The sequence below is a fragment of the Morus notabilis genome, unplaced genomic scaffold (assembly GCF_000414095.1).
Source record: "Morus notabilis unplaced genomic scaffold, ASM41409v2 Scaffold888, whole genome shotgun sequence".
Classification (NCBI taxonomy): domain Eukaryota; kingdom Viridiplantae; phylum Streptophyta; class Magnoliopsida; order Rosales; family Moraceae; genus Morus; species Morus notabilis.
Genome location: NW_010367841.1, coordinates 474,223 through 502,135, shown reverse-complemented (window position 1 = coordinate 502,135; position 27,913 = coordinate 474,223). Strand labels below are relative to the sequence as shown.

The window sequence follows — 27,913 nt, the reverse complement described above, 5'->3', positions numbered from 1 at the left end:
TGGGAAACTTCATGTCGTTTTCTTCCTGAAACGACAACGAACTACGGAGTAAACTGTAAATACCCTCCCCTCCCTCCGGAGAAAGCTTTACTCAACTCATAGAAGCAATCATGGCGGACGAAAACCTCAATCCGGCGGACCCTCCATGTCTGCACTTGCTCTCAGCTTTCCTCGCCATCGAGCCCACGGACTCCCTCATCGCACTCGCTCGGTATCTCCCCCGGCGTACTTTAGCCGAATGCGGCGCATATTAGCGCGATTTCTTCTTCTTCGTCGTCTTCTAGGTTTTGGTCTGGCTATTAGATTATTGAGTTGCATTTTTCTTCTAATTGTAGGGTTTGTGGTGAAGGATCGGTTACAGAGAGAGTACAGAGATTCATTTGGAGCCACTGCATAAGCGAAAGTGTAGAGATTACACCTTTATGACACTCTTTATTAATAAATAGATAAGAAAAAAAAAAAAAGCAATTTGAGTTTATTCTGTTTATGTTTCTCTCAGGATGGGAAAATTCACGCGCCTTATTTGAAGAGCTTTCTGAAGAAGCTTATAACTGAAGCTGAGCTCAATGATTGCCCTGTTTTGGACGAAATTTATGAACTTTATGCTCATTACATGACTCAATTGAAGGTATAAATTGATTAATATATGCTATAGATGTTCTTTCTAACAAATTCCTGTTTTTCTTCTTTTTTTTATTTTTGTTTTATTTTTTATGTTGTGTTAGGATGGTGTTGCGGGCAAAGAAACTGCAAGGATCAACAAATGCATTTCATTTATTTTTCCCAATGGTAACAATATTGATTTATGTGGTGTTGCTAAGTGTATTTGCATCTTTTATTTGGTTGATGGGTTTGCTTTTGTTTTTATTTTTTCAGAATGTTTACAACTTTCAAGTTGTCCCAAGTCAAGGAAACTGCTGATTCCGCTCCAATGTTCTCTTAACATGCTCGAAGGAGATACGGGGTATGTTTTAAATTTTTTCCTTTTTTTTAATGTTCTCTTTTGTACTATTAACTATGTTTGATGTCTGTAACACTAACACCATTTTTTAGCTTGGTTGAAAGAGAAAAAAGAAACACTTGAAAGACTTGTGTTTGATGTTTTCTAATCATTGTTGGATAAAGACCTACTTTTTGACACTTTGCGTGCCGTTTTCCACTCGCATTATTATGGATAATATGATGCTATGCTTGTGGCATTTTACATGTATGATCTATCTGCGTCCTAATTCATTATCATTATTGAGTATCCTATGAAGAAAGTTATATTCTTCTTGGTTGCATCACATCAAGTACGTGAACTGAATTGATGTGGCGTTTGTTTCATTTTAGGTGTTCGGTTTGGCCATCAAGTCTATATTTGTCAGAGTGCATACTTGCCTTTCCGGAATTATTTTCTAATAGATCATGTTTTGAGGTAAGTTATGCAACATATAACCTACCTCATAGTCTGACTTTTTTCTTCCTTTTTTTTTATTTTTTTAGGTTCGAACTTGGGGGTGGATGGATTTGAACATGTGTGGATTTACTGTTAAGTTATGCTTGCAATCTCTAACGGAGTGACTTTCTTGTGCAACTTATCTCTGCAGTTCCTTCTAAATTTACTCGACTAAGATCCATTAATCCTATCTTAAATGGCGCTTTTTTTTCCTCTTTCCATTTCTTGTACTGAATTATGGAGTTGCGATTGGCTTATCATGAGCTAAACAGGTTGGTTCGGGAGTGGGTTTGGTTGGAATTTGTCTTGCACATGTGAAAGCCTCGGAGGTATGCGTCGAATGTTCTCTTGTTTTTAGGTGGATCTGTGGTCTTCCTCTCTTTCGTATCTTTTCTTTAGCTCTTAACAAAATTGTTAACAAAAAGAACAATTTATTTAATCATCTCTTGCTTGAAAATAAAGAACTGTTGATAACTTTATAATTTTGTATTTGATATAGGTGATATTAAGTGATGGTGACATGTCAACTTTAGCAAACATGAAAGTTAATTTAGAAGCGAGCCACCTGAGCATTGGAACTGATGTGCAGAAAACAATTGAAGACCCAAAAAGGGTGAGCTTTTGGTTCAATCATTTTCACACATTTGTGAGGGATGAAGGAGAAGTCAGAGATTTTTTAGCCGATAAAATTATGATTTTTTTTTTCGTATTTACAATCTCAGGTAAAGTGTATATATCTTCCATGGGAATCCGCAGGAGAGGAACAACTTCGAGGCTTTAAGCCAGATATTATGTGAGTATTGCTTTTGTGGAAATGCCAACCAAACATATGATGTGGTTATGGTGCTAACTCCCAAGGTTTTCTCCAATCAATTAGAAGACAATTGTTTTGATACATATTCCCACGCATTGTCTCAAGTCCCTTTGTTATCATTTATAATTTTGAAAAATAATCACGATATGGGAGACGAAGTTGACAGAGTTAATTTGCCTTAGAAAGTTGCATATCGTTTGTTCAATCATGTAGCCCCACAAGTACTGAAGTCGGTGTTAATTCCCCTTGTTCTTCTCATCCTGCAGTATGGGCGCCGACGTTATATATGACCCAGTATGTCTCCCACATCTTGTTCGAGTACTTGGCAGTCTTCTAAACCAGACAAAACCTTGTTCCGAGAAGCAGAACGAGAACCGCCACGTCTCTTTGCCGGAAAGCACTTGTGCCACCAGGGACATCTTCAACGTCGCTAAACAAGGAAATGAAGATAGCAGCAACGGATTTGAAGCTTTTCTGGGCAAAACGGAAACAAATGGTGCTTCCAGCGTAGCCGTAGTAGTGTCAAGGAAAGGCCCATTGGCTCTTATTGCTTCTGTTATTCGCAACGTTGACACATTCAATTACTTTCTTAGTTTGATAGACAAAGCTAGCCTTACCATCACAGATTTAACTGAGACACTAAAGCCTATGAACCTGCTTCCTTACATGCACTCATATAAAAGATCCGAAATTCGACTATTTATTGTGTCATGTAAACACTCGAGCTAGGCTAGCCTTGGTCCTTACAATCAAGGGCCTTTATATATATACATATATATATATATATATAAATTCATAGCCATACTAGGAGATTGGAGAAGCTCTAGTATGTGTTGGTTTTCTTCTTTGAGTTGGTAATGGTAGCTTCTAAATCAAAGGATATTTAGGTGATGTTTGGTTTATAGATTTAAAATTATGATTTATAATTTTAATTTTTAAAATTTAAATTTTTTGTAAGAGAAAAATATTGTAGTAAAATTAAAAATTATAATTCTAAATCAGACAGAACACTTAAAATAAATGTTACCTTAATATTTCACTTGATAAAGCCCGTTCGGTTCGCTAATTCGAGTTGAGATGTGATGTTGTGTGAGAGTTTTTTACTGTAGTAAAAAAATTAAATGTGATTATTTTTGAGAGTTTTTTACTGTAATAAAACTCAAATTTTAAACTCGAATCAGCGAAAAAAAATAGGGTCACATTACTCTGTTTAATAATTTAAGTCGTCTGATTCGCTAGCTTGTCTTATAGTTTTTACTCTGCCGAGGTTATGAAGTGGTTCACTTTCAAACTAAAAATTGCGTCATGAACTAGGACTCTGTTTTTTTTCAATTGCGTAAAATAGGACTCTTGTTTTTTCGGCTTTTTCTAAAATGTTATTTTAATAAATAGATTGGAAAAATATGTATACTTTTCCATTCATATTAGTTTGAAAAAGAACATTATACCGCTCCTTGTGTCACGTCATTTCCTTCATAATGTGTTCATAAATTATTTCGGTCATTCATCGGTTAGAAAATAATACCATACATCCTTCATCTATCACATCAATTAGTGCAAAACGGGAACAACTAATTTTCTTTTTTTTTTTTTTTTTGGTAAAATAACTTTACTTTTCGCTAGCTAGAATTTTCAGAAGTACTATTTAGAAAAGAGCTTTTAATAATATCAAAAAGGTGGATATCATCTGACAAAGTCGTTTTCTTTTCTTTAACAGAAAATGTCTTTTATTTCCTGTGGTCTAAAACATATAAATTTTTCTTTTAAAAAAAATTGAAACAAACAGAAAATTTCAAAAAAAAAAAAAAGAAAAAGATCTGGCGCCGCCGCCAGCCCACCCCCGCACCCCACCGTCGATACAGTAGCTGCAGGGGTGAGCTGTCAGGATCCGATTGGCTCAATCTGACAATAAACTAAGTACTGTAACCGGAGAGAGAATCTTTGGATTATTTTAGTGGCATACGGAGAATAAAAGTACTGTAACCGGAGAGAGAATTATGCTGTCCGACTCTGACAAACAAACCCAATAATCTCCTTTCCCTCTCTCCTTCTCCCTAAAAACGACGAATCCAATGACGGCAACGCTCACCCAATGAACAATTCAGTATAATAAAAATCATCAAAAAATTAACTCTCTCTTGTTTGAACAACGAACAGTACTTTTTTTTTTTTTTTTTTAGGAGAATCTCTTTTAAAAACACAAGCGAGAAGCGTGGCAGTGTGAGTAATCCAAAAATGGCAGAGCAAAGAAAGGAGGAAGGAGAAGTGGAGGTGATTCATTCATGGTCTCCTCCGAGATCACTCAGTACCAGCCTTACGTACTCGTTTGCCCAGGTCCCAATTCTACTCCTTTACCTTCCCATTTCTTCTTTCTTTTTTTTTTTTTTCTTTTTTTCTTTTTATTTTTTTTATTTTTTTTCAGTTCTTTAGTGGGTTCAGATTCGAGTGATAAACATTTCAATTGGGTTTCAAATATTTGTGTGTTTCTCTTGTTTTGGAGAAAGTTTTGGAAGATTGTTGGATGGATGATTCTGCTGAGGGCAAATGGGAAAAGAAAAGGAAAAGTATTTTAAACTTTTTGGGAAAGTCTATGAACTTTTTGGGTGATCATAATTGCGAGTGAGTTTTGCACTAATTAGTATGTCCAAATCAAGAATCACTACCATGTTGCATGAATTTAAAAGTACTAGAGCTGCCTTTGAAAATCTTCTGTTTCATTGCAGAATGGATTCTTAGCAAGTGAAACAGTGAGGGTGTATATTTGCAATTAGAAATAAAAAAAGTATTAATAATTTTTTTTAAGTTTGGGATCATTTGGGAAACCATAGCTTAACTTTGTTTTCTGTAGCTCTAAATTCTGTTATGGAAGACAAATAATAATGCTTATGACAAATATAGATTAGATAATAATGCTTTCTGCAGCCAAACCAAGTTTAAATTTGCAAGTCAAGCTTCTTGATATGCAAGTCTCACGTCTTCTTTTGTGAGCGATTAACTAAGTTTACTTTCAGTCCAAAGATGGGATCTTGATTTTTCAGTATAGTTTAAAACACAATGGTTATCTGCTAATGTGCACTGCCCTAATGTTGCTTTGGATTTAAACCAGAGGGATGATATGGAAGTGCTCGATGAACCCCTCTACGCGAATTTTCTTCGGGTGACAGGTTTTGATAGACCCTATAGGGAGGAACTACTATCAACAATGGTATTCTTTTTCTCTAATTGAGATTCTTGATTCATGATATGTTAAGATGTCGTTTTTCCTCCTAAACATTACCCTCTTCTGTTATCTTCTTCTCCTTGGATATTGAACTTATAATTGTTTGTCTTCTTTCCTTCTTTTAACAGGAACCTGATGGAAATAAGGTTTTAGATACGGTTATTTCTGGTCCAGGAAAGAAGAAGTACAGGTTCTGTAAGGTAAGGGACCGTGATTTTTCAACATAAAGAAAGAAAAATAAAATTACTCATATTCTGGTACGGATATGATTATGAATCAGATATTGCCAAATATTGTCCCTAGATTGACCTTGTTGTGATGATTTTTTTGCTCTGTTGTATACAATGTTCCTACGGTCTACAGCATATGGCAAAGCAATGGGTGCCTGGCTTGTCCAGTGATTTACTTAAAAAAGGAAAGCACTTCATACTAATACGCAATCCACTGGATATTTTGGTAAGTTGTTAGATTTTGGGCTCGTTTGTTTCATGCGTTTAATCCCATGATTTTGATTCTACTACAGTGTTTTCCTCTCACAAAAAATTTGAATTCAAATGCCAAAATCAAGAATCATTGGTTTAAACGCATGAACTGAAAACTTGATCTGATATGTATTCTCAGCCATCCTTTCACAAGGTGGTGCCACCGTCCTTCCTCGAGTTGGGTTTTGCAGACCTGGTTGGAATATATAATGAGCTCGTAGCATTGGGAAAGCCTCCACCTATCATTGATGCTGCAGAACTTGGACAAAATCCTGAGGTGTTGGAGCTCTCTAAATATGTGTGCTTTAACTTGAAATATTTGTGTGTGTGAATCATAAAAAGGATCATACGTTGCTCATGGAATTACCTGTTTAATAGATTTCTTGTCAATTAGAGATTCCTAAGTGTATCTCAACATGGTAAAGGAACGAAGGCTTTTTGAGTTACAGTTAAAATGGACCTATGTAACTGCAAGTTTGCAGCCATATTTTCCAGTCTCACTTCGTGTTGTTTATTCGCAGGCTACGTTACGCGGTCTTTGTGAAGATCTGGATATTCCTTTTCAAGCCTCAATGCTCAAGTATGTAATGATATTCCTCAAATTTTTTGTCATAATTAAATCAATTTTCACTCATAAACTCTTTGGCTATTATTACACCTCTAAGTTTAAGGTGGTGGGATAATATTACTCTTAAAAATCTCTGGGAGATTGGTCGGTTCATCCAGTTGAACCTCGCTTGCAATTATACCATAGATTTGAAGAGTTTTCTCTTTGATCCTTACTTCTAATTTTACTTAAATTTATTATAGTCTCCGTGGTGTCTATAGTTGTATGCTACTTTTTCTGCTATTTACTGTTATTTGTTTTGTTGCTTTTGTTTCAAAACTTCTGTCCTTGGAATTTATCCAAAATCCGTTACTGTTCCCCATATATATATGTGTGTGTGTGTGTGTGTGTGTGTGTTTTTTTTTTTTTTTTTTTTTGGGGACAAATGCTTGGTACATAAGGCTATCAAACTTTTGAGAAAACATATTGTTCTTCCTTTTCTTTTACCTGGCTCTATGTTCCTTTTTCTGTAATTGCTAGAATTGGCATGATGCTCTTTAATGTGCATGACAAGTTTTCCATCCAAAAATATTCAGATGGGAAGCTGGTCCGAAACCAATAGATGGAATTTGGGCTCCCTGGTGGTACAAAAGTGTACACAAATCGACTGGCTTTGAACCACCAAGAAAGTACCCCATGGTATGTTGATCGTGTAAAGATTTTCGTTTTGCTAACGCCTTCAAATTTATTTGTGAGTTTCTATGTGTCTATTATTTGACTTGGTGGACATTTAACTTTGCTCTACTGTCTTTGTTGAGAGACTAATCTCAGCACCGCCACATTTTTATTCTCTGCTTCTTTGACTGTTTTGTATTTTTGATGTATTTGTTTGCTTACCATTTTGTTTTTCTACTCTTAAATGATCTTGTATAAGATGTTTAGACCATAGGGGCTTAATGGCTTTTGTTTGATCGTTCTCGTTTTAGGCTTTTGTTTATCGTGGTCATATAATATCAACTTAGTATCTAAGCGAAATGATGCTTTCAACTGATTTATGCTCTATTCACCTTTTCAGCCATTTCCACTTTCTCTGTACGATGTACTGGAGCAAAGTCTACCTCTGTACAATTTTCTTTGGCGCCATGTAAGGCATACATCGCACCTCTTGAAATCCCCCTTGCCTACTCCTGATCTTCCAGTTCCTGCCAACGCAAAGCTGCTTGCATGGGTTGGTGATGAGATTCTTCCACGAGACAGTGCAAAGGTACCTTAAGATGGGGGCATTTTATGACCAGCAATTGAAAACTCGAACAGATTTATCATCTGCTAATATCTATATCTCTCTTGTCTACCTTTCACCCACATTAGGTTTCTGTGTTCGACTCTGTTGTCCAAGGAGGTGATTCAGTTTGGGAAGGACTCCGAATTTACAATGGAAAGATATTTAAGCTTGAAGAGCATTTGGATAGGTCAGTGAAAAGGGAGCTTTGATAAATGGTGATGCTTCTTCAATATTAATTTGACCCGTGTATGAAGATACCTTGCTACTAGTAAAGAGAAACTAGAAAATTTAAGTTCATTTAATGAGAAACTAATCACTGTTTGCCATATGAGCAGAGCATTTAAAACTTGCAATCACAAAACTTTTTTCCTCATCTTTCTTGGAGTACATAGATATATAACTTGGCTGCATTTCCTTGAATCATAGATACTACTACCATCACGCAAGGTTGTGATAATGTAATCATTATCATTATATTGTTATCAAGATAGAATGGAAGAACTTGAATGTATTTTTGTTGACAGGTTGTTTGACTCGGCAAAGGCTTTGGCTTTCGAAAATGTGCCCACTCGTGAAGAGGTAAGAGTTTGTACGCTTGATTTTTGGCCGGATGAAAAGAAGTTTGCTTCACCGGTTGGTACAATTTATTTACGCCAGTCTTTGTGGGAAAGGAATTTTCTTCATTGATTTTTTTTCCTGTAAACTTGTATGTCAGTGACTTGTTGCTTGACACCAGTAGAGTATTTTACACTTGCAGGTTAAAGAAGCTATCTTCAGAACTCTTATTCGGAATGGAATGTTTGATAATACACACATCCGGTTAAGTCTTACTCGTGGCAAGAAGGTATGTTGAGAGCTTATTCAGCACCTTTTTCTCTCCTCTTCTGAATCTTGCATGCACGTGCTTATAATATAAAGACATTTAGATAAATAGATCACAGGATTAAAGGATTAGTGCTGTAACTGTAAGACAGCAGTAATAGAGGGAAATGGTATTACTCCTCTAAGGAGTGGGACGGAGCCCCCACTTTCTATGTGAATTTATAAAAATTGATCTAAGTTTTAGAAAGATTAATATCCTTTTTTGTGCATCTATCAAGATTCAGCAATGTACTCATTTTGATGGTTGGATTATATTTGTGTACTTTCAGGTTACTTCTGGCATGAGTCCTGCATTCAATCTCTATGGTTGCACGTTAATAGGTAAATCAATTTTTTTATTATTTTTTCTGCTTCATGTAGTGATGACACTTGATTATCCTGCTGATCAATGTATATTGCCGTGTATCCCGTCTACGCTGAATATTTCTTTACTAAACATGCAGTGCTTCCTGAGTGGAAACCCCCTGTGTATGATAATACAAGTGGTATAACTCTGGTTACAGCTACTACTCGCCGTAATTCACCAAATGTAAGTAAGATTGTTGCTTCCCTTTTTATTTTTGTATTCAAGTAAATAGGGGGGATGTGGGGGGGGAAGAAATAAAACTTGATTCCACTGTCTACATATAACAACATTGCCAGGTCTTTTCTACGGCTGTCAAGTAGAAGAGTTTGTCATTCTAGTCAGCTGCTGACATTGGTTTTTTTATCGTCTTTTTACCAGAATTTGGATTCAAAGATTCACCACAACAACCTCCTCAACAATATACTTGCAAAGGTAGCATTCCATTCAACAACTATATTTCTTTATGGTGCTACTAAAGACTATGATAATTTTCAAATTTGATACGATACAGTCATTCTGATGCTCACATAGGTGATTGCTGACTGGTCCGAACTCCTGAATTTATTAGCCTTTTGAGATGGACTTCACTTTTCAGTATATGAATTTTCTTGATGGAAGGCTCAACCATTAAACCTTGAGTAGTTAATTGTGTGCATGTGCATACATAATAAAAGGGGCGTCATTTTCCTATGATGGTAGTAACGTGTCAATTATTGTGAATTTCCTCTTGAATTAATTTTGACATGCATATTGGATTCATCAGATAGAAGGCAATAACGCAAATGCTGGCGATGCAATTATGCTTGACAAGGATGGCTACGTCTCAGAAACAAATGCAACAAATATTGTAAGCTTGTGTTTTTGCTTTTCATGTTTCATTTGGAAATCGGTGGTTGCGCTCTCTAAGACTTCTCACTCTGTAACCTGACACACTGATTTCTAAATTTCATTCCGGTCTGGGAAAAATTCTCTGTGAATAGTCATAATATCAGAAGATGAGATCAAGTTGCCATGATAATATGAAGTATATTTCCTTGCATTATACAAGTTTTTCTCATTAATTCCGATCTTCCCAATTGCTTCTCCTTTATGCAGTTTTTAGTAAAGAAAGGACGTGTATTGACACCGCATGCTGATTACTGTCTTCCTGGCATCACGCGAGCTACTGTACGTTGTTTAAGCTTCCAGTCTTCTTATTGCAATAAAGTTCCGTTAACTGTGAGCCTATTTGTATGATATTAGTATCTCAAGAACGTAGGTGGACTACATAAAACCTGAAAATTCAGTTTCAGACAAATTCGATATGATGTGCTCTTTGGTAATAACCAGTTTGCTTTTTGAGGTTGTAGGTTATGGACCTTGTGGTCAAGGAGAAGTTCGTCTTAGAGGAGCGTAATATCAGCCTTTCAGAGTTCCATACTGCAGATGAGGTTCTCCTGCACCGATACATTTATACAAATACATTTTGATAACAACTTCAGAATTTCAATTATAAGAAAACCAAAAAATGATGACTCTAGAATCTCAACGAGAAAAACCCACAAAAAAAGTATTAGATTAACAACATATCACGATCTCAAGAAAAGTTCTTGACATCTTATATGTATGAGTGTTTAGATAGGAGATATTTATTTTGCTCTTATAAGGCATTAGTATCCCTTTTCTTCTATTTAATGTCATCGCTCACCAAAAGCATTGTTTTCCCTTCAGGTGTGGACTACGGGGACTATGGGAGAACTCACTCCTGTGAGTGCTTTGATAATCAATGTTGCAATGATTTCATCTTAATGTACGCGATACTTATAATTTTTGGAATTCATTATTAGGTTACGAAAATCGATGGGCGTGTAATCGGAGATGGAAAAGTAGGGCCTGTGACTCGACAGTTGCAAGCAGCTTACAAAAAGCTGACAGAAAGTTCAGGGGTGCCCATACCAACATATTAAGAGACTTAAAATCATGATTGCTCGAAAAGGTGTGATTAACACATCCTCATTTTCCTACGTGGGCTTTAGTGTTTGATATCTAAAATTTGTTTTTTTTTTTTTGTAAATAACTTTCATGAGTCCTTTTAAATGCTGTGAGATTTACCAGGAAAAAAAAATGAAAAACTTTCGCGAGATTCTTATGCAAAAGGAGAGAGAAATAGAGTGATAGAAAAGAAGGATAACCGCCGGTGGTGGTGGAATGGCGGTAAAGTAAGTCCTACTTGGAACCAGTGCTTCTATCCACCTAAGATTCGAGTCAATGCAGCACGTAAAAGTCTGCCCTTTGGCATAGACTCTGTGCTGGTAGACTCTGAGCCTTACGCTGATAGCGTTGAAGGCTCACGACGCTTATCATCCCATCGGCGGTGCCAGTAGACTCCTCTAATAGGTGTTGGGCCGAGGATGTGAATACACCAAAAAAAGAAAGGGAGAAAGAGGAAAATAGGCAAAACTTGAGATGAATTAAAATTAATAGGTCAATAGTTTACATAAGTTAATAAATAGGTCAAATTACTGTTTTCGTCCATAACTTGACAAGTTATTGTCCATAATTGTCCATAACTTGTCTGGTTATGAACCATAACTTGACAAGTTTGTCCATAACTTATCTGGTTATGAACCATAACTTGATAAGTTATGGCCTATTAATTTCTATAACTAAAAATTGGCCTATATACTTTCTTAAGCTTTTCATATTGGTCTATTTTCTATTATTTTTCAAAAAGAAAAGAAAAATAACATGCTTTCTTCTAGTATTTTAAGTTTCTTGTCATTCTTAACCAATAATAAAGAGTTTTCAATGGCAGGTCTCTTTCACTTGCTTTGGGGCTAGCGGTGAAGATGTGAGACCTTGCGTACAGACAAGTGAATAAAGGAGCAGTCATCCATTTGGAAGCTTTATTATATTTTTCTTTCCATCTGCGTTTGTCTTCCGTAAACGACTCAAAAATCAAATAAAATCTGATTTAGGGCATGTTTCATTACGTGCTGCAATAAAAATAAGATTTTCCTTTCAGCATTATCCAAGCCTGCTGCGGTTTCTTGTGCATTATCACTTGGAAATGTTGCACTCTGTTACTGCTGGTACCTTGGAACTCGGATTGCTTGTTCAAAATCAACTAAAAATAAACTCGGAATTCTAATTGTATTATGATGTCGTTTCTTTATTTTTTAAGGTTTTGTCGTTTCATTTTTCATCCGCTGCTTTTTCTTTTTCTTTTTTTTTTTTAAAGAATTTGGGAAATATAATTAATCAAAAATAATAAAGGCACGACTAGTTAATGGCTACACAATTCCATTCCGTTATTTTATATTTGTTTTTTTTTCACTTTTTATATGATTTTCTGTGTCGTCGTTTTAATTTTACTGTCGTTTACTTTTTTGTTGTTGTTCCAGTTTCTAGTCGTTTGTCTTTGCATTATCGTTTCTGAAGAAGTTTTCTTTTAAAATTTTTATCGTCGTTTCTCCATATATCTAGGTTAAATATATAATTACTTGGGACAAACCAGTTTATTCAAGATATTTACCTATACGCCAAAATTTATGGATAAAGAGGGAAATAACATATTTAATAGTATGTTTAGTAAATTACAGCATATAATTAATTGTCACCAGAGCTGGCCGTTGGAGATGGTCACCAGAGCCGGTCATAGTGAACTTGACTATTGGAAGAAGAAGAGAGAAGTGGAAAGAAAAATTAGGAGTATTTTTTTAGTTTTTAATAATATTTAAAACTTTAAATATCAAATTATACTATAATCTACTATTTTAATATGGTAAATATACTATAATAAAATTATACTATAATCTAATATGGTAAATGTGATATTTAACAATTGCTGAAGACGGCGGCAAGAAAACAGTTGCTAAAGCCGGTTGTCAGATTTTTAAATTAATATGGTAAATATGAAATATGTTATATGATGCATTTTCTCAAAATTTAAATATTATTCTCTTAAAAATATAAATATTGAATAAGAAAAATTAATAATATGTTATAATTTAATATTTTTAAAAAAAAAAACTATTCACTTGAAACATAAATATGAAATATGCTATATGATGCATTTTTTCAAAATTTAAATATTATTTCCTTAAAATATATAAATATTGAATAAGAAAAAAGTAATCACTATTCTTTTCCATCTACTTTTCCTGCAAAAAATGCCACAATTAATCCTATCATTTAAAATATGTATTAATTTTATCCTAATGATTTTATTTTATATATCTAATCGAAAGAATATCATTGAAAATGTATTATACTATTTTGCTTTAGGTCTTATAATCTACTCGAAGGATTAACGCCTTATCGGCCAGCCACCCATGCATGCATGTAAAGTAACAGAGACCATGCATGTATTAGAAAAATATTATCATTATTCTTTTTGTCACTTCTTTTATTACTCTCTGCATTCACTGTTTCACATTTAAATTTCATTAACATGTTATATTATTATTTTAAAAAAATGAGATAATAGAGTCTACGTGTCAAACAATGCATGTAGAGAGTGACAAAAATAGTGATGATAATATTTTTCATGTACATATATGTTTTCATATCAGTTTCCTTGCACTTTTGCCACGCATCTCTTCGACTTAGCGTTCTTTTCAAGAGAAAGGGTGCGTTTGGTAGATGATTCTGATCCTGATTTAGAATCAGTATTTGTTTAAAGTGATTCTGAATCATGATTTTGAATCATGATTTTGAATCAATATTTGGTTTGGATGATTTTGAATCATGATTCAGAATCTGATGTGATGTTTTAAACTAGCTCAAATCATGATTCTAAAATCACCACTGACTCAAGGTGATTCAAACCCCTGATTCAGAATCATAATTTGAACCCAAAATCATGAATCGTGATTCTGGTTTTAGAATCATGATTAAAATCATCCTGATTTAAATTCTTGTAGCGAACGAACCCTAAGTTTAAACACGAAAATACTCCCATTAAGAGAGTGTGAAGAAGAAAAAAGGGCATATACGGCATCTTTCAGTGGAATGGCGTATAATAGTATTGCGTTTCTGCAAAAAGATGCTCTTAATTAAAGATTGAAGATGGACAAACAAATGATGTCCTAATTACTTGGCCATTAAAACAAGCGGCCACAAGCTTTCGTGCGCAATGCACACTCATATCCAAATTTATTATTGATAAAAGCTAAAAGTACCTTCCACTATTCTTCAAAATGAAAGATTTCTAGGTTAGGCTTATATTTCTTTTATGGCAACGAGCTGGTTGCCTTTATGTGGTGAATGCACACTTCGTTCAATTTTCTAATTGTGCATCATCTTTTATAACCATTGCTAAGTGCTTGCCTATTCAGCATTTTTCACTACATTCCCATAATATATAATATGTTGCATGCGCCATATAAAAAAATTCCGCTATTAGAATATCAAATGTGAGAAGAGATCACTCTAGATATTAGTGATTAAGTAAATGGATAATCTAATAATAAGTATGAAGTAATTATAGACGTATATCTAATGCTGTAAATTTAGACGTATGCTCTCGCTTATGCTTCTATTCTTGGAAATCAAGGGAATGTCTACTAATTTATAACGCTCAATGATGTTTGTTTCTTTTATCATAACGGCTAATAAGCTTCAAAAATGGAATACTTGCATTTACCAACTCTTACAATGGAGGAAATAGTATGTGTCCAATGATGTATACGACACATATCAAGTAATGGGTCGCAAAAGAATATTGAAAATTGATCACTAACAAGATAAATAAATACCACGGCGATTATTTTGATGACAATTTTCTTGCATGAACCGCTATAAATACCCAAAATGAGGAGGCATGTGTCCTCCACAAGCAAATGAAATAATCAATTCCTTCTTTTCCCCTGTGAGCTAGATATCTAGTTGCCAGTGAAACACTTTCATGGCTTCCATTGGAGCTCGTGACCAGAACTCATCCTACCACGTCGAAATTCCAGCCCATCCAAATGCCATGGAACAAAAACAACAACGTGGTGATGACCACGTAGACTACTCCCAAAGGGCACAGTGGCTCCGAGCAGCCGTGTTGGGAGCCAACGACGGATTAGTTTCTGTTGCATCGCTGATGATGGGAGTGGGATCAGTCAAAAAGGACGTCAAAGCCATGCTTCTCGCTGGCTTTGCTGGCTTGGTAGCAGGGGCTTGTAGCATGGCAATAGGAGAGTTTGTCTCTGTCTACACTCAATACGACATTGAGATGTCTCAAATGAAGAGGGAGATCAAGCCAGAGAGTGGAATGGAGAACGGGGTCGAGAAGGAAAAGCTGCCAAACCCGGCACAGGCTGCATTGGCATCAGCAATGGCGTTTTCAATAGGAGCAGTGGCACCATTGCTGGCGGCGGCGTTTGTAAGTGAGCATAGAGTGAGGTTGGCTGTGGTGGCTGTAGTGGCTAGCGTAGCACTGTTGGTGTTCGGAGCGGTTGGAGCAGTGCTGGGAAGGACACCAGTGATGAGGTCTTGCACCAGAGTGCTGGTTGGAGGATGGATGGCTATGGCCGTCACTTTTGGGCTGACCAGGTTAATCGGCACCACTGGACTGGAAATGTGATCTCGCCAAGTATCTGAAGAAGTTGCTGCTGCTAGTGTTAGTGTGTCCCCTCAGTATCTGAAGAAGTTGCTGCTGCTAGTGTTAGTGTGTCCCCTCAGTATCTGAAGAAGTTGCTGCTCCTATTGTTGGTGCTGCTATTGTTAGTGTGCCCCCTCAGTATCTGAAGAAGTTCCTGCTATTGTTAGTGTGTTCCCTTTCTTCGTCTCGCTCAATCTTCATGCTTATTTTCACTTTTATTGTACCTGTGTTCTTATCTGGTTGTAATTGTGTTTATCGAATGCTTATTTTCACTTTTATTGTACCTGTGTTCTTATCTGGTTGTAATTGTGTTTATCGAATGAGGTTTAGTTGTAATAAAAAAGTGCTATTATTCTCAGCTTAAGAAGGGAAACAAAGACTTAAACCTCGTTCATTTCACCGATTCGAGTTTTTAATTTTAAATTTTTACAGTAAAAAATTCTCAAAAAATATCACATCTAACTTTTTCCACTACAGTAAAAAAAACTCTCAAAATGTCACATCTCAGCTCGAATTGAAAACTTAAATCCGCAAAGTGAACAAGACCTTAATTAATTGCCGTGGCTAAAAACAAAAGAGCAAAGAAGTTTGGTTGCTCTAATTGCAAGATTGGTAGTACAACACTACGGACTTGGGTGCAAACGCATGATTCATGCTATTACAGAAACACACTCTGTGAGTTATGTTGTTACAAGGGTGGGTCCATTGCAGTAACCAGCCTTGACACACGTAAAACAAGAGAATCGATAATGTGGGACATTTGAAAAAGAAAATAATAGTGGTTCCAAACATAGCCTACGCAGTAATTTCACACTTGACAAGATATATAGTTAGAAACCCTCCACCCCCAAACTATTAAAAAAAAAAAAAATGATATCATACAGAATAAAAAGGAGAGAAATTGATATCTAAATGATGAGGCAGCATGAAAAGCCGGAAACAATTTCAATGGAAGAAGGCTAGGGCTTTCATGATTCATACCTGCAAAGTAACAATAATAGATTCTAGGAGTAAATGAACAAAATTATTTCATTGGCGTCTAGCAAATATTTAGGGATCAAGACGGCAATTTTCCAAAAGGAGGATCGAGTTTGATGATGAATGCTGCTCTCAAAGTGAACAAGAACTAATGTCGAATCCTTTTGTCTCAGCAAACAAGACCAAGATAATGCAGGTGTGCAGGGAAACAAAGCAAGACCTGATTTTCTCCCCCCCAAAGTGCAACGTGGAAAGAAGGACCCATAAAATGAACAAAGGGATATACAGCAGTTGATAAAACTCATCAAGAGTTTCCACACAAACTGCCACAGGTTTACGCATAGCGGAATTCCCTCATCAGTGCACAATTCAGAAGATTCAGAATGGTTTAAGTCCAATCAAATTGCAGAGGACTTGTTGCAGCTGAAAAAAACTTTCGAATTTTAAGTTTAAAACCATGCATGCCCAATTAGTAACAAAGAAAGCCAATCATGTATCCAAAAAGACCATAACTAGCCAAGCGTGTCCTGCCAAAAGGTTAAAAATATTAATATAGCTGGAAAAATAAAGCAGAAAAAAGCATGCATAAAAAATCATCAAGAACAAGATGTTACCCGTTTGACTCCTTTTTCTCAGTAAGATACCGAAAACAGGATAGCTAAAACGGGCATTCTACTTTTAAGACCAGTTCTTCCAAGTGAAAGAAGCAAACTCCAAATAACAAACCCCTCATCATCATTCTCGGAATAACTACTACAAGTCAACCTTCCAATACTGCAATTGCATATGGAGGATGGTCAACGGGAACCGGGTAGCAATGACATGGGTACTCAATAATGCATGAAGGGTAGAGAAATCAAGCAGCAGTAGCGCAAATCACAGAGTATAAGACCAGATTGGAACATATCATGTGTCAAGTAAGCATAAGATTGCACACGACGAAAACTTCAAATTCAGCATTTTAGGAACAAAAAACAGTTGAACACTTGTGCCAAGTTCGCATTTCAAGTACTGATTTACTACACTGATTCCCCAAGACAATCATCACAAGAAACATCTTGTAAAAGGAAACTCCAACCCTTTGCCAACATTGATAATGAACGGCGCAGCAACAGTAGTTCCTCGGCTGCAATAACACAACAACATAGTTCCATAAGTATCAGATTAACAGTTACTAAGATAAAGAGTAAAGCATATATCACATACCAGTTTTATAAGCAACTACTATCCCGAACGAAAACCTCCTCCTGTGCTCCTACGTTCATATGGTCCAGAGCGATCACGACTAAAACGATCAGCTCCTGATCCTCCATGGCTGCCAGAATCTCTATGGCGCCCACCAGATCGATCTCCATTTCGGTCAGGACCATAACGACTGCCACCACCATTTCCACCATACCTGTCATCTCTACCACCACCACCACCACCACCACCACCACCACCACCATACTTGCCCCCTCTTCCACCTTCACTAGGACACTCCCGAGCAAAATGGCCAGGTTTGCCACACTTGAAGCACTCTCCACCACCAGATCCACCACGTCCAAAATCACGCCCACGGTCACGACCACGATCACGGTTGCGGTCACTGTCGTAATCTCTACCAGAACCTTGGTGAGGCTGAGCCTTATCAACAGTAATAGTTCGTCCATCCAAATCCATTCCATTCATTGCTTCAATTGCTTCTTCCATAGCTTTCTTATCATCAAAAGTGACAAAACCAAATCCCCGAGATCGTCCAGAGAACTTATCAACAACCACCTACAACAAATAATGCTCCTTTAAAGTTCCAAATAGTATCACAAGAACTACTTGAAAGTTAAACTAGAAAACACTTGAATAATCAGCAGCCGGTTTGCAGTAAACTACATCAAAACACTATATTCTCACTAAATTACTATATTTTGATAATACAAAATAATATATCTTAAACCAACATTGCTGCAGGTTTCCCTTTTGAATCATTAAACTGTATAGCAGTATAAGGCATTAAAATCATCCAATCTAAATACAGAGTACTTAGCAGTCTCAGGCCCGACAATTTCAATTTGCAACAGAAATGCGTCGTAAAGAATATGGTTACAACTTACAATCAAATTATTGATAAGGTTCGACATAAATACCCATACAAACTCGATAAAAACGTAAACAATTGACCAGTTACCTTGGCCTCGAGAAGCTTTCCAAACTTTTCAAATGCATCTTTTAGACCTCTATCAGAGGTTGACCATGCTAGGCCACCAATGAAACAGCGGTACTCCAATTCCTCCGCCATTAATCAAGGCTGCAAATTTCATAAAAAAAAAAATTTTCTGTAAGAACATATATTTGCTTACAAACTACCAGTACCAATACGCAACAACAGAAGTAAAATCTAAGAGGCCAATTTCACATGATATTTAATATAGACATCACTTTCATCACATATAGGCAATAAAAAATAAAAAATTTCAGAATTTGACAGCAAAAATAGCGCAAACAACTCCCAAAAGTATTACAATTCATTAATATTTCCACGCATATTACAAACAAGCGTCTGTTAGAAAAACATCGTTCACCAAACACGCTTGTATGTCAATTAACAGCATAAATATAAATTTCTAATCATCAACAGTATAAACGCAACAAAATAAAAATCAGATCTGAAAACGATGAAAACAATTGCAAAATGATAATAAAAAAGCACTACTGGCAACAAAAGCGGAAATTAAACATGAAACACATCGCCAATTGAACAAAAATCAACGACAAAAACCTCAAAACGGCAACGAAAAATACAGAATCAAATATAAAAGGAAAAAAAAAAAGTAAAAGAGGATTGAGACGGCGTACCAAGAAGAGATAAGAGGGAAAAGAAGACGATTGGATCTGAACGACAGAGAGCGTAGATTGGGTTGCCCAAATCCCAAGCACAAAGACACCAAATAAGAAAGCAAGCAGGAATAAAACTTTGGGGGCGAAATAAAACTTTGGGGGCGAAGCGGAAGGAGAATAGAGAAGATGATGGTACTTGTAGTATATCGGTAGGGCAGTGACCGGGTCAACGGGTCATTGTTGGATATCAACTTGGCCCGCGTTTTATTATTGGCCCGCTTTGGCACAAACGCGGGCCTCTGACTTGTAAGCCGCGCCGCGGGGGCGGCAACCGGGATCTGAAATATCGATACTACTTTAAAGCCCGTTTATAGTTTTAATTCTGTTATAATATTTTCGTTCTCATACAAAATTTAAAATTTAAATATTAAAATTAATAATTATAAATTTCAATGTATGAATCAAACAAGTTTTTAATGTATATTTGTTATATGGGTTCTGCTACATTGTAAACTTATAATTTTAGTTCCGCTACAATATAAACCTATAGTGTTACAGTCTTATTTTCTCACAAAAAATTTTAAAAGTCATAATTAAGAATCATGATTTAAAGCAACGAGCCCTTAATAAACTTTTATTTTTTTGAAAGCTACTTTGATAAATTTAATAGTCATTACCAAAAATGAAAATTTTTTATGTTAGGGTGGTCATTTCATATAGGGGTGGTAATTCGTGTCACGTCGTGTTTTGATCAGTTTTTTTTTAAATTTACAGTCAACCCGAACACGACCCGTGACACTTAATTTTTAAAAAACCGCAACACAAACACAACACGACCACTTTACGGATTGACACGACACGATACGACACAAAAATGACACGCGACATGAAATTGACCCATGAACCAGAAATTGACACGAAAATTGTATATTTTTATTTAGTTTTTTACATATTAAAAATAACTTAAAATTCATAACACACTAAAATACAATCACATCCATTGAAATTAAGTAAATTATAGTATAAGATTTTAAGTATAACTATCATGATATTATAAGTTCATAATAAAATAAAAAATATGTAATGAAAAATATATGTATTTTTTTTGTTTTTTACGAGTTTCATGTCGTGTTCAGGTTAGGCGAGTCCAACCCGAAATTGACCCGTGTTTTTCGTGTCAATTTCAGGTCGACCCGAACCTCTTTTTTCTCAACCCTAACCCGCGAAATTCGTGTTGTTTTCAAGTCGTGTTGTCGTGTCGTGACCCATATTACCAGCCCTAATTTCATATGTAAGATTATGCAGGTCTTGATATTATGACTAGTGGATCTCAAAGTTAACATGTAAATTTGTGAACCATATTGCCATATAACATTGTTTAAAAAAATTACATTTACGTGTTATATTGTATGCTAAACAATGTTATGTTGTTATAGATATTACCTAAATTATTTATTTTAAAAATCTTGTTTTTAAATGTATCTACTTCCATAAAATTATTATGTCTGTTCTTAAAAATGATGTTCTCATTTTGTCTTTGGCGTATATTATAATTATGAATTGTTGATACTTTATAATAATAACCACATCTGTATATTGTGTGCAAATATTTCCAGCCCTTTTAAATTTCTAATCTTATTCAATCTTATTTAATGTCATAAACTTATTACGCTAATGTTTTCTTAATTATTAGAGTGTTGTTCAATTTCGTTTATTGTAATAGTGAACATTGTTATAAAGTTGCAATTTTATGATAAATGATCGTATTTGCATATCATAGACAACATTGCCAACCTTTTAAAATTTATATTATTATTTTCTTAATTTGAGGCGGAGGGATTTGAACTTATAGTAGTGGAATTATGGGTAGTAAAAATTATGGGTGAAATTACGGATAGGCTAGGCTTGCACTTAGTGCTGGAACTTTGGATGAGCCGCCCGCGACCACCCGAAAAAATTGAGTTTTTACCCGAGCTCGACCCGCCCGAAAAATTTGGGCCGCCTACCCGAGCCCGAATTTCGCCTTGAACGGGCCGCGAGCTTGTAATAGGCCGCCCGAGCCCGCCTGATTTGCCCGAATTTTTTTAAAATATTTTAAAATTTTTATAATTATTAAGTTAATTTGTGTTAAAATTACGTAAATTCAAAATCAACATTCAATAGACATTATTAACACAATTGAATAAATTAATCATGTATATTATTGATGTATTAAATTCATAATTCATGATTGTCTCGTTAAAAACCTTACCAATAAAAACCCAATTGGGATAAAAACTTGGCAAGGAAAAAAGAGTGCAATCATTTTGTGACGAATTATATATTTTACAAATTTACAAAATTATACAATTACAAATACAATGTCAAAAGTAAATACATATTTACAAATTACAAATTTACAATTTAATTTGAAGCTGAAGGATCGTCTTCAAAATTAAATGTTAATCGATTAAATTCATCAATTCATTCTTGGCTTGCCGGCGAAATTGTATCCTGTAAACGTTGATCGGCTCGATCCCAATCCTTAATGCAAACCAAGGCTTCAACAATATCCCTTTGCAATGCATTCTGGCGTTCCTCAAGTATTCTTCATGTCATACTGAAGGCTTGTTCGGATGAAACAGTGGAGACTAGGATAAAAAATATATCCATTGCCAATCGAGTTAGGATTGGCCAAGTTAATGCCCGTGCCTTCTGTTGGGAATAGTGTCCTAGAAGCATGAGATGTAAAAAGATATTTATTATTTATTTAATAAAATAGTTTATTCATCATTTTATGTGCATATATTTATGAATATTTTATGAATATCAAATAAAATTTCTTGATTATTTATGTAACCTTAAACATGGTATATAAGTGTTGTATACGAGAGGATAATGTTTAAGGATAATAATCAAAAGTAATTGTTCATAATGAATTTAATTAAAGTTCAGAATCTTTAATTAAAACATTATTAATACATGTCATTCCCATTTAAAATGGAACAGTGTTATCCGCACTGTTAATATGGCGAGATATTGAATGAGTGTATTTCGCATAATGAGATTATGTGAAACATGGACGCAGACACAATATGAATTTCTAATTATTTCTGTTAAGTATAGAAATTCTAATTGAGTCTACCGATAGTCATATATAGGATGATCTTAATCCTGAGTTCTTAACAAATTCCTATTTATGGATTTATGTCTTTTGATTTACTCGGTACGGATTCCGAGACCTTGAATCCTATTCCTTGTATTTTGGAGACATAACGAAATAGGTAGCTGGGAATGTTATTATACGAGATGGAATGGAGCGGAAGCGCGTGTACAAGGAGACACTAGTGCAATAGAAACTCGGGAGAAAGAGGAAAATATGCCAAGATTTGAGATGAATTAAAATTAATAGGTCAATAGTTTACATAAGTTAATAAATAGGTTAAATTACTGTTTTTGTCCATAACTTGACTAGTTATGAACCATAACTTGACAAGTTATTGTCTATTTTTGTCCATAACTTATCTGACTATCAATCATAACTTAATAAATTTATTCATAACTTATCTAATTATGAACTATAACTTAAAAAATTATAAACTATTAATTTTTATAACTAAAAATTAACCTATATACTTTTTAAAATTTTTCATATCGGCGTATTTTTTACTATTTACCGAGAAGTACTAGCACAAAAAAGCGCACTGCTAGTGAGGCTTTGGGGTTTTACATCAGTCTTGGCATTTCAGTTCCTTCGAGTTCCGTCATCAGTTGTCGTTCCAGCGATTTCGGAAGGAGAACAACAAGCGATTGAATCGAATCGAATCGAAGAAGATGTGGTACTTGTGCGTGTTCTACCACAGATTGTTGGACTACAGGAAAGCCGAGGTCGAATCTCTCGCCCACCTTTTCGGAACTTTCGACGCCGACGACGACAATTACTCCCTGGAATGGAGGCTTCCCCAGCACCACCACTCAGATTCCCCTTTCCACTTCGTCAATCTCCCCTCCGAAGATATCGCTCGCAAAATCGCCAACCGAAGTAATTACCGTTTTTCCATTTCCGTTTCTTCTTTCAATTTGTTCTGCGACTCATTGGAGCGTTTTTTTTTTCTGTGGGTTATTGTATTAGGTATACTTGTGAAAGGAATGTATGAGCTTTGGGGAGAAGGCAGCAGCTACGAGGAATTGGAAGAGGCTGTTAAGAGATATCCGGAGGAGCGGAAATTGCCCTACTTGGATTCTGGAAGCACTTTCAAGATCAATGTCGATAGCTTTGGGAAGGTCCTCAGCTTTCAGGAACAAAATCAACGCATGCAGAGTCTCACTTACATCCCTTTCAAGGTTTTCCCTTCTTTCTTTCCCCACTTTTGATGATTTTTCGTTATATATATATATATATACATATATATTTGTTCAGATAGGAGTAGAATACCGGATGCAATTTTGCGCAGTCTTTTTAAGTGTATTTATTAGTATGAATTGTTTCTTATTCACATCTTTTTTTTTTTTTGGGTCGAAATTTGCTATTTAAACTTGTTATATAGTTACCGGACATTTTCATTTGGGTCCTTCTATGGTGAACTCCCGACAATTGTGCTTGTTCACTAGTCTATTGTAACTTTTATAACTTCACCGCTTTTAAAATTCACAAGTCTGTCGTAAGTTATACAACTTCAATATTTGAAGTTAGTAAGTTCTAACATGAAATGTGCAAGTTATCGTGTTCTCTGCATGGTGTCCGGAATTTTTCTTCCAGCACCATAAAAATTCAATTATATATATATATATATATTGGTAATCTGTGGCTGCCTGTGTAATTTTTCTTGCTTTCCTTTAATGATGCTTTTGATTGTTTTGTAATTCTCCATTGTCACAATGCCTTTTGTTTTGAAAACTGAAGAACATGGCTGTTTGGGTGGCGTTATTTTAATTTTTAACCACTGATAGATGTTTGTGGTGCTTGATATGTTACAGGGTCGAGTTGATTTGAAAAATCCGGATCACAAGTTTTGGCTTATGGAAACTGATGATTATGGGTCTAATAATGGGCTTCCGCCAATAGTTGAAAAAAGAATCTTTTTTGGTCGGGAGATTGGCGGTGCAGATAGAAAACTCATACCGACTTATCAGTTAAAGAGCCGCACCTATCTTGGGCCAACTGCCATGGATGCAGAAATGGCTTTCTTAATGGCCAATCAAGCACTGGCGATGCCAGGGAAGCTTGTGTATGATCCCTTTGTTGGCACCGGAAGCATTATTGTTGCTGCAGCTCATTTTGGGGCAATGACTATGGTCTGCATTCCTTTCTCTTCTTCTTTTGTCTCTTTATTTTTTTTTTTAGTTACTTATCCTCTCGAGATGTTTGTTTGCTAAAAAAGATATAAACTGGTAAACATGAATGATTTTTCATTTATACGCTAGCCATACAGATAGTTCCCTTTCAGTTTGGACTGATGTAAATTGTTCAGGGTGCAGACATTGACATCAGGGTCGTACGTGATGGCCGTGGTCCTGACTGTAATGTCTGGAGCAATTTCAAACAGGTGAATGAATCTGCTAAATAATTATGATCCATTTAACTCGAAAAAATTGTTACAAGTATCACTAGAATGGTTTAAGATTACATGAAAATAAGTTACAATTATAAAAAGTTACAATGTGCAGCGGTTCTGTTCATTAAATGCTTGCTAAGTCATCTTTGAGGCTTGACAAAAAAAAAATTGTGAATAATTTGTTTTGCAGTATGGATTACCAATGCCAATTGCATTGTTAAGGGCAGATAACAATCTTCCGCCTTGGCGTCCGGGGTTAAAAGAGGTAAGCTTACCCTGTTTTATTGCATATTGGAGTGATAAACTCATCAAGCTATAGGGCCCGTTTGATTCACGCGTTCAAGCCAGTGATTCTGATTCATTGGCGGGAAGTTTGTGAGAGAACCATTAGTGTGAAATTTTTGAATTCAAATTCCTTGTGAGAGGAAAACACCGTAGTAAAATCAGAATCATAAGTTTAAATACATGTCAAATGGACCCATAGTGATTCATTTTTCATTCAATCTTAGAGACCTTAGTGAAGTGGCATATGCATGTACTCTTTTTGTTCTACATGTTGTTATGTCCATTACTCGTTTTACTTTCTACTTTATATCCAATTGAAATATTAATGTCGGTCTTAGATATTACCTCTGTGGTCACAATTGTGCTATTTTACATACACTCTCTCTGAGAAGAAAGTGGTTGGTTTGAACTCGGAAGATTGGTCATTGATGTATAAAATCTTTCACCTTCATGGGCCATGGGTTTTCTTTCTTACACTTTCTGATCATCTTCTAACAGGACCATTACTAAGTGCTTCATTATGTTTCCTTGTTTAAAATTCTTTTCTGTTCATATAGGTATTTGATGCCATAATCTGTGACCCTCCTTATGGAGTTCGTGCCGGGGGACGCAAATCTGGTGGCCGGAAATTGCTAAAGGGAGTTGTGAGCCCTTACGTTGTTCCCGATGACAAGAGGAGAGACCACATACCATCAACTGCAGCTTACAGTTTAGTCGAGTGTGTGCACGATCTGCTTGATCTTGCTGCCCAGATGCTTGTTATGGGTGGCAGACTCGTATTCTTCTTCCCTGTATTGAGAGAAGATTATGTAGAGAACAATTTCCCGGAGCACCAGTGTTTCAAACTGATTTCTGCTTCCGAGCAGATTCTCAGCTCACGGTACAGCCGAGTGTTACTGACCATGGTTAAGATTAGTCTGTACACCGAAGAAATTGCAGAGACGGCTAGGCTAAAACATATAGAGTTCAAGGAGAATCATCTGAAGTGGTTAGAAGATGGTAATCTTCACTCTGCTGTTTTCAGTACGGCTGATTCTAATTCAAATGCAGGTAGTGAAGGGAAATTTAGTAAAGATCCAAAGCCCAAATACAGGGGAAAATACGTATAAGATTGACTAGAGGCTGCTTCATATATAGGCTTTAGCTTTGGTAACATGCTTGAACAATTATAATTCTGGGGATGCGGTTTTTAGGACCATTTATTATTGATGTTTTTTTTGTTCTCATTTTCGGAGAGATAGACACAGATAGCACTACCTCGAGGATAAGTGAAAAGGCTGAAAGCTGATTATTTTGTTAGCGTATTCTTTACTCGGAAAACTAATAATATGATGCCCGTTTTCTTTTCTATGCATGAATATGACTGATACTTTCGTGATTACCTACGCTATTTACTGCGACCACCACACAAGTGTTATTTATCAAAATGTTATTGTTCAATGTAAATGTAATTTGATTCTGGATTTGGAACCTACTCTTTGGAAGCGACAACATAACTTAAATAACAAGCTAATGATAATGAAAACGACGGAAGAACTAAAAACGACATATGAAAACAACATAATTATTCTATGAAAAAACATAATTATTAGGGTATTTTACACATTTACCCCTTGAATTTGTATGACTTTAGCAATTTGTCTCTTGAATTTTTAATTTTGACAAGTTGACTCAATTTGTAAAATTGTTTCAATATGCTCTCTTTCGATAATGAACATGTTAAATTAGTGTTAAAAAACACGTTTAACGAATAACTCTTAACTTTTTAATTCAAATGTAATATCAATTTTTAATCCTTTACATTTGATAAAAACTTTGAGCAAAATTCAGTAAAATGGGGCATAATGCAATAATTTTACAAATTTAGGGGTTAATCGTCAAAATCAAAAGTTCGATCGGTAATTTGCTAAACCACGACAAATTTAGGATAATTATGCTAAAAACCCTAATTATTTTTCACAAACAAAACTGAGAACTCCAATTCTTCTTAAAAAAATAAAATAACAAAACTATAATGGGATCTAATCTAATCTACCAAACATAAAAGAGCTTTGACACTTTTTGATGAGGCTGTCACGTGACAACTCTTCCTCGTACCTCTCTTATTTTCTTTATTTTCTTTATTTTATCTTTATTTTTTAAAAATGTTTCTTTATTTTTTTGTGAATATTGTTTACATTTTATTTATGTTTTTTAAAAATCTATTTTTTCTCATTTCACTCTTATGAAAGTAATTTTTTTATATGTATTCCTATTTTATTAGCTTTTTTTACGGATATCACTTGAAATTTTTAAATTTTTAAATTTAGTTCTTTATTTTTTTCTTAGCAATTGACCCCTTCAACTTAATTTTTTACAATTAAGGTCCAATAAAAAATAACGTGTGCTTTTTTTTTTTTTTTTTACGATTATGATCACATGAAGCACATGTGAGCATCTGTTAAGTGTTATTAAGGTCATTTTTCAACTGGTTGTATTCGGGCACATTAGATGTAACGATCCGCACTTCTACTTGGTATGATATTGTCTACTTATAGGTGCCCAACATCCTCGTTGGCCACGGTTCTGACTAGTTATTGGCTTTGACACCATATGTAACGACTCACACTTACACTTAATATGATATTGTCTGTTTTGAGCCTGAACATGCATGGTTTTGCTCTTGGGGTTTCACCCAAAAGACCTCAAACCATTGATAGGTAGTGTTCTTTCTTTAAACC

General features: G+C 35.3%; 4 protein-coding genes across 5 annotated transcripts; 3 read left to right on the top strand and 1 right to left on the bottom strand.

Moving 5' to 3' along the window:
• The first annotated feature begins 103 nt into the window (after positions 1-103).
• LOC21403538 (branched-chain-amino-acid aminotransferase-like protein 1) lies at positions 104-12,047 on the top strand. The gene is given in 30 exon segments (XM_024175698.1): positions 104-211; positions 336-405; positions 500-628; positions 726-789; positions 877-964; positions 1,333-1,417; positions 1,711-1,767; positions 1,938-2,051; positions 2,161-2,231; positions 2,519-2,991; positions 4,519-4,586; positions 5,359-5,457; positions 5,601-5,672; positions 5,836-5,928; positions 6,094-6,231; positions 6,476-6,534; positions 7,098-7,200; positions 7,577-7,765; positions 7,870-7,970; positions 8,308-8,362; positions 8,541-8,627; positions 8,935-8,986; positions 9,109-9,194; positions 9,390-9,443; positions 9,775-9,858; positions 10,107-10,178; positions 10,361-10,441; positions 10,722-10,757; positions 10,838-10,986; positions 11,806-12,047. Coding segments are annotated over 29 exon segments (2,901 nt in total). The 5' UTR covers positions 104-110; the 3' UTR covers positions 10,958-10,986; positions 11,806-12,047.
• Positions 12,048-14,646: 2,599 nt separating this feature from the next.
• Positions 14,647-15,983, top strand: LOC21403537 (vacuolar iron transporter homolog 4). The gene has a single exon (XM_010113553.2). The coding sequence runs from the start codon at positions 14,899-14,901 to the stop codon at positions 15,562-15,564; it is 666 nt and encodes a 221-aa protein (XP_010111855.1). The 5' UTR covers positions 14,647-14,898; the 3' UTR covers positions 15,565-15,983.
• Positions 15,984-16,213: 230 nt separating this feature from the next.
• Positions 16,214-19,558, bottom strand: LOC21403536 (glycine-rich RNA-binding protein RZ1A). The gene is made up of 5 exons (XM_024175668.1): positions 19,393-19,558; positions 18,725-18,844; positions 17,767-18,321; positions 17,175-17,686; positions 16,214-17,087 (listed from the first exon to the last, which is right to left on the bottom strand). Exons 2-3 carry the CDS (start codon positions 18,833-18,835, stop codon positions 17,785-17,787), a joined length of 648 nt encoding a protein of 215 aa, XP_024031436.1. The 5' UTR covers positions 18,836-18,844; positions 19,393-19,558; the 3' UTR covers positions 16,214-17,087; positions 17,175-17,686; positions 17,767-17,784.
• A 3,507-nt stretch (positions 19,559-23,065) lies between these two features.
• LOC21412719 (tRNA (guanine(10)-N2)-methyltransferase homolog) lies at positions 23,066-26,525 on the top strand. 2 transcript variants are annotated; one of them, XM_024175704.1, is made up of 6 exons: positions 23,066-23,395; positions 23,486-23,697; positions 24,331-24,648; positions 24,825-24,899; positions 25,099-25,173; positions 25,751-26,525. In XM_024175704.1, the coding sequence occupies exons 1-6, from the start codon at positions 23,188-23,190 to the stop codon at positions 26,300-26,302; spliced, it is 1,440 nt and encodes a 479-aa protein (XP_024031472.1). In that variant the 5' UTR covers positions 23,066-23,187; the 3' UTR covers positions 26,303-26,525. The 2 variants fall into 2 exon arrangements, with proteins under 2 accessions (XP_024031472.1, XP_024031473.1); XM_024175705.1 differs by lacking the exon at positions 24,825-24,899.
• The last annotated feature ends 1,388 nt before the right edge of the window (positions 26,526-27,913 follow it).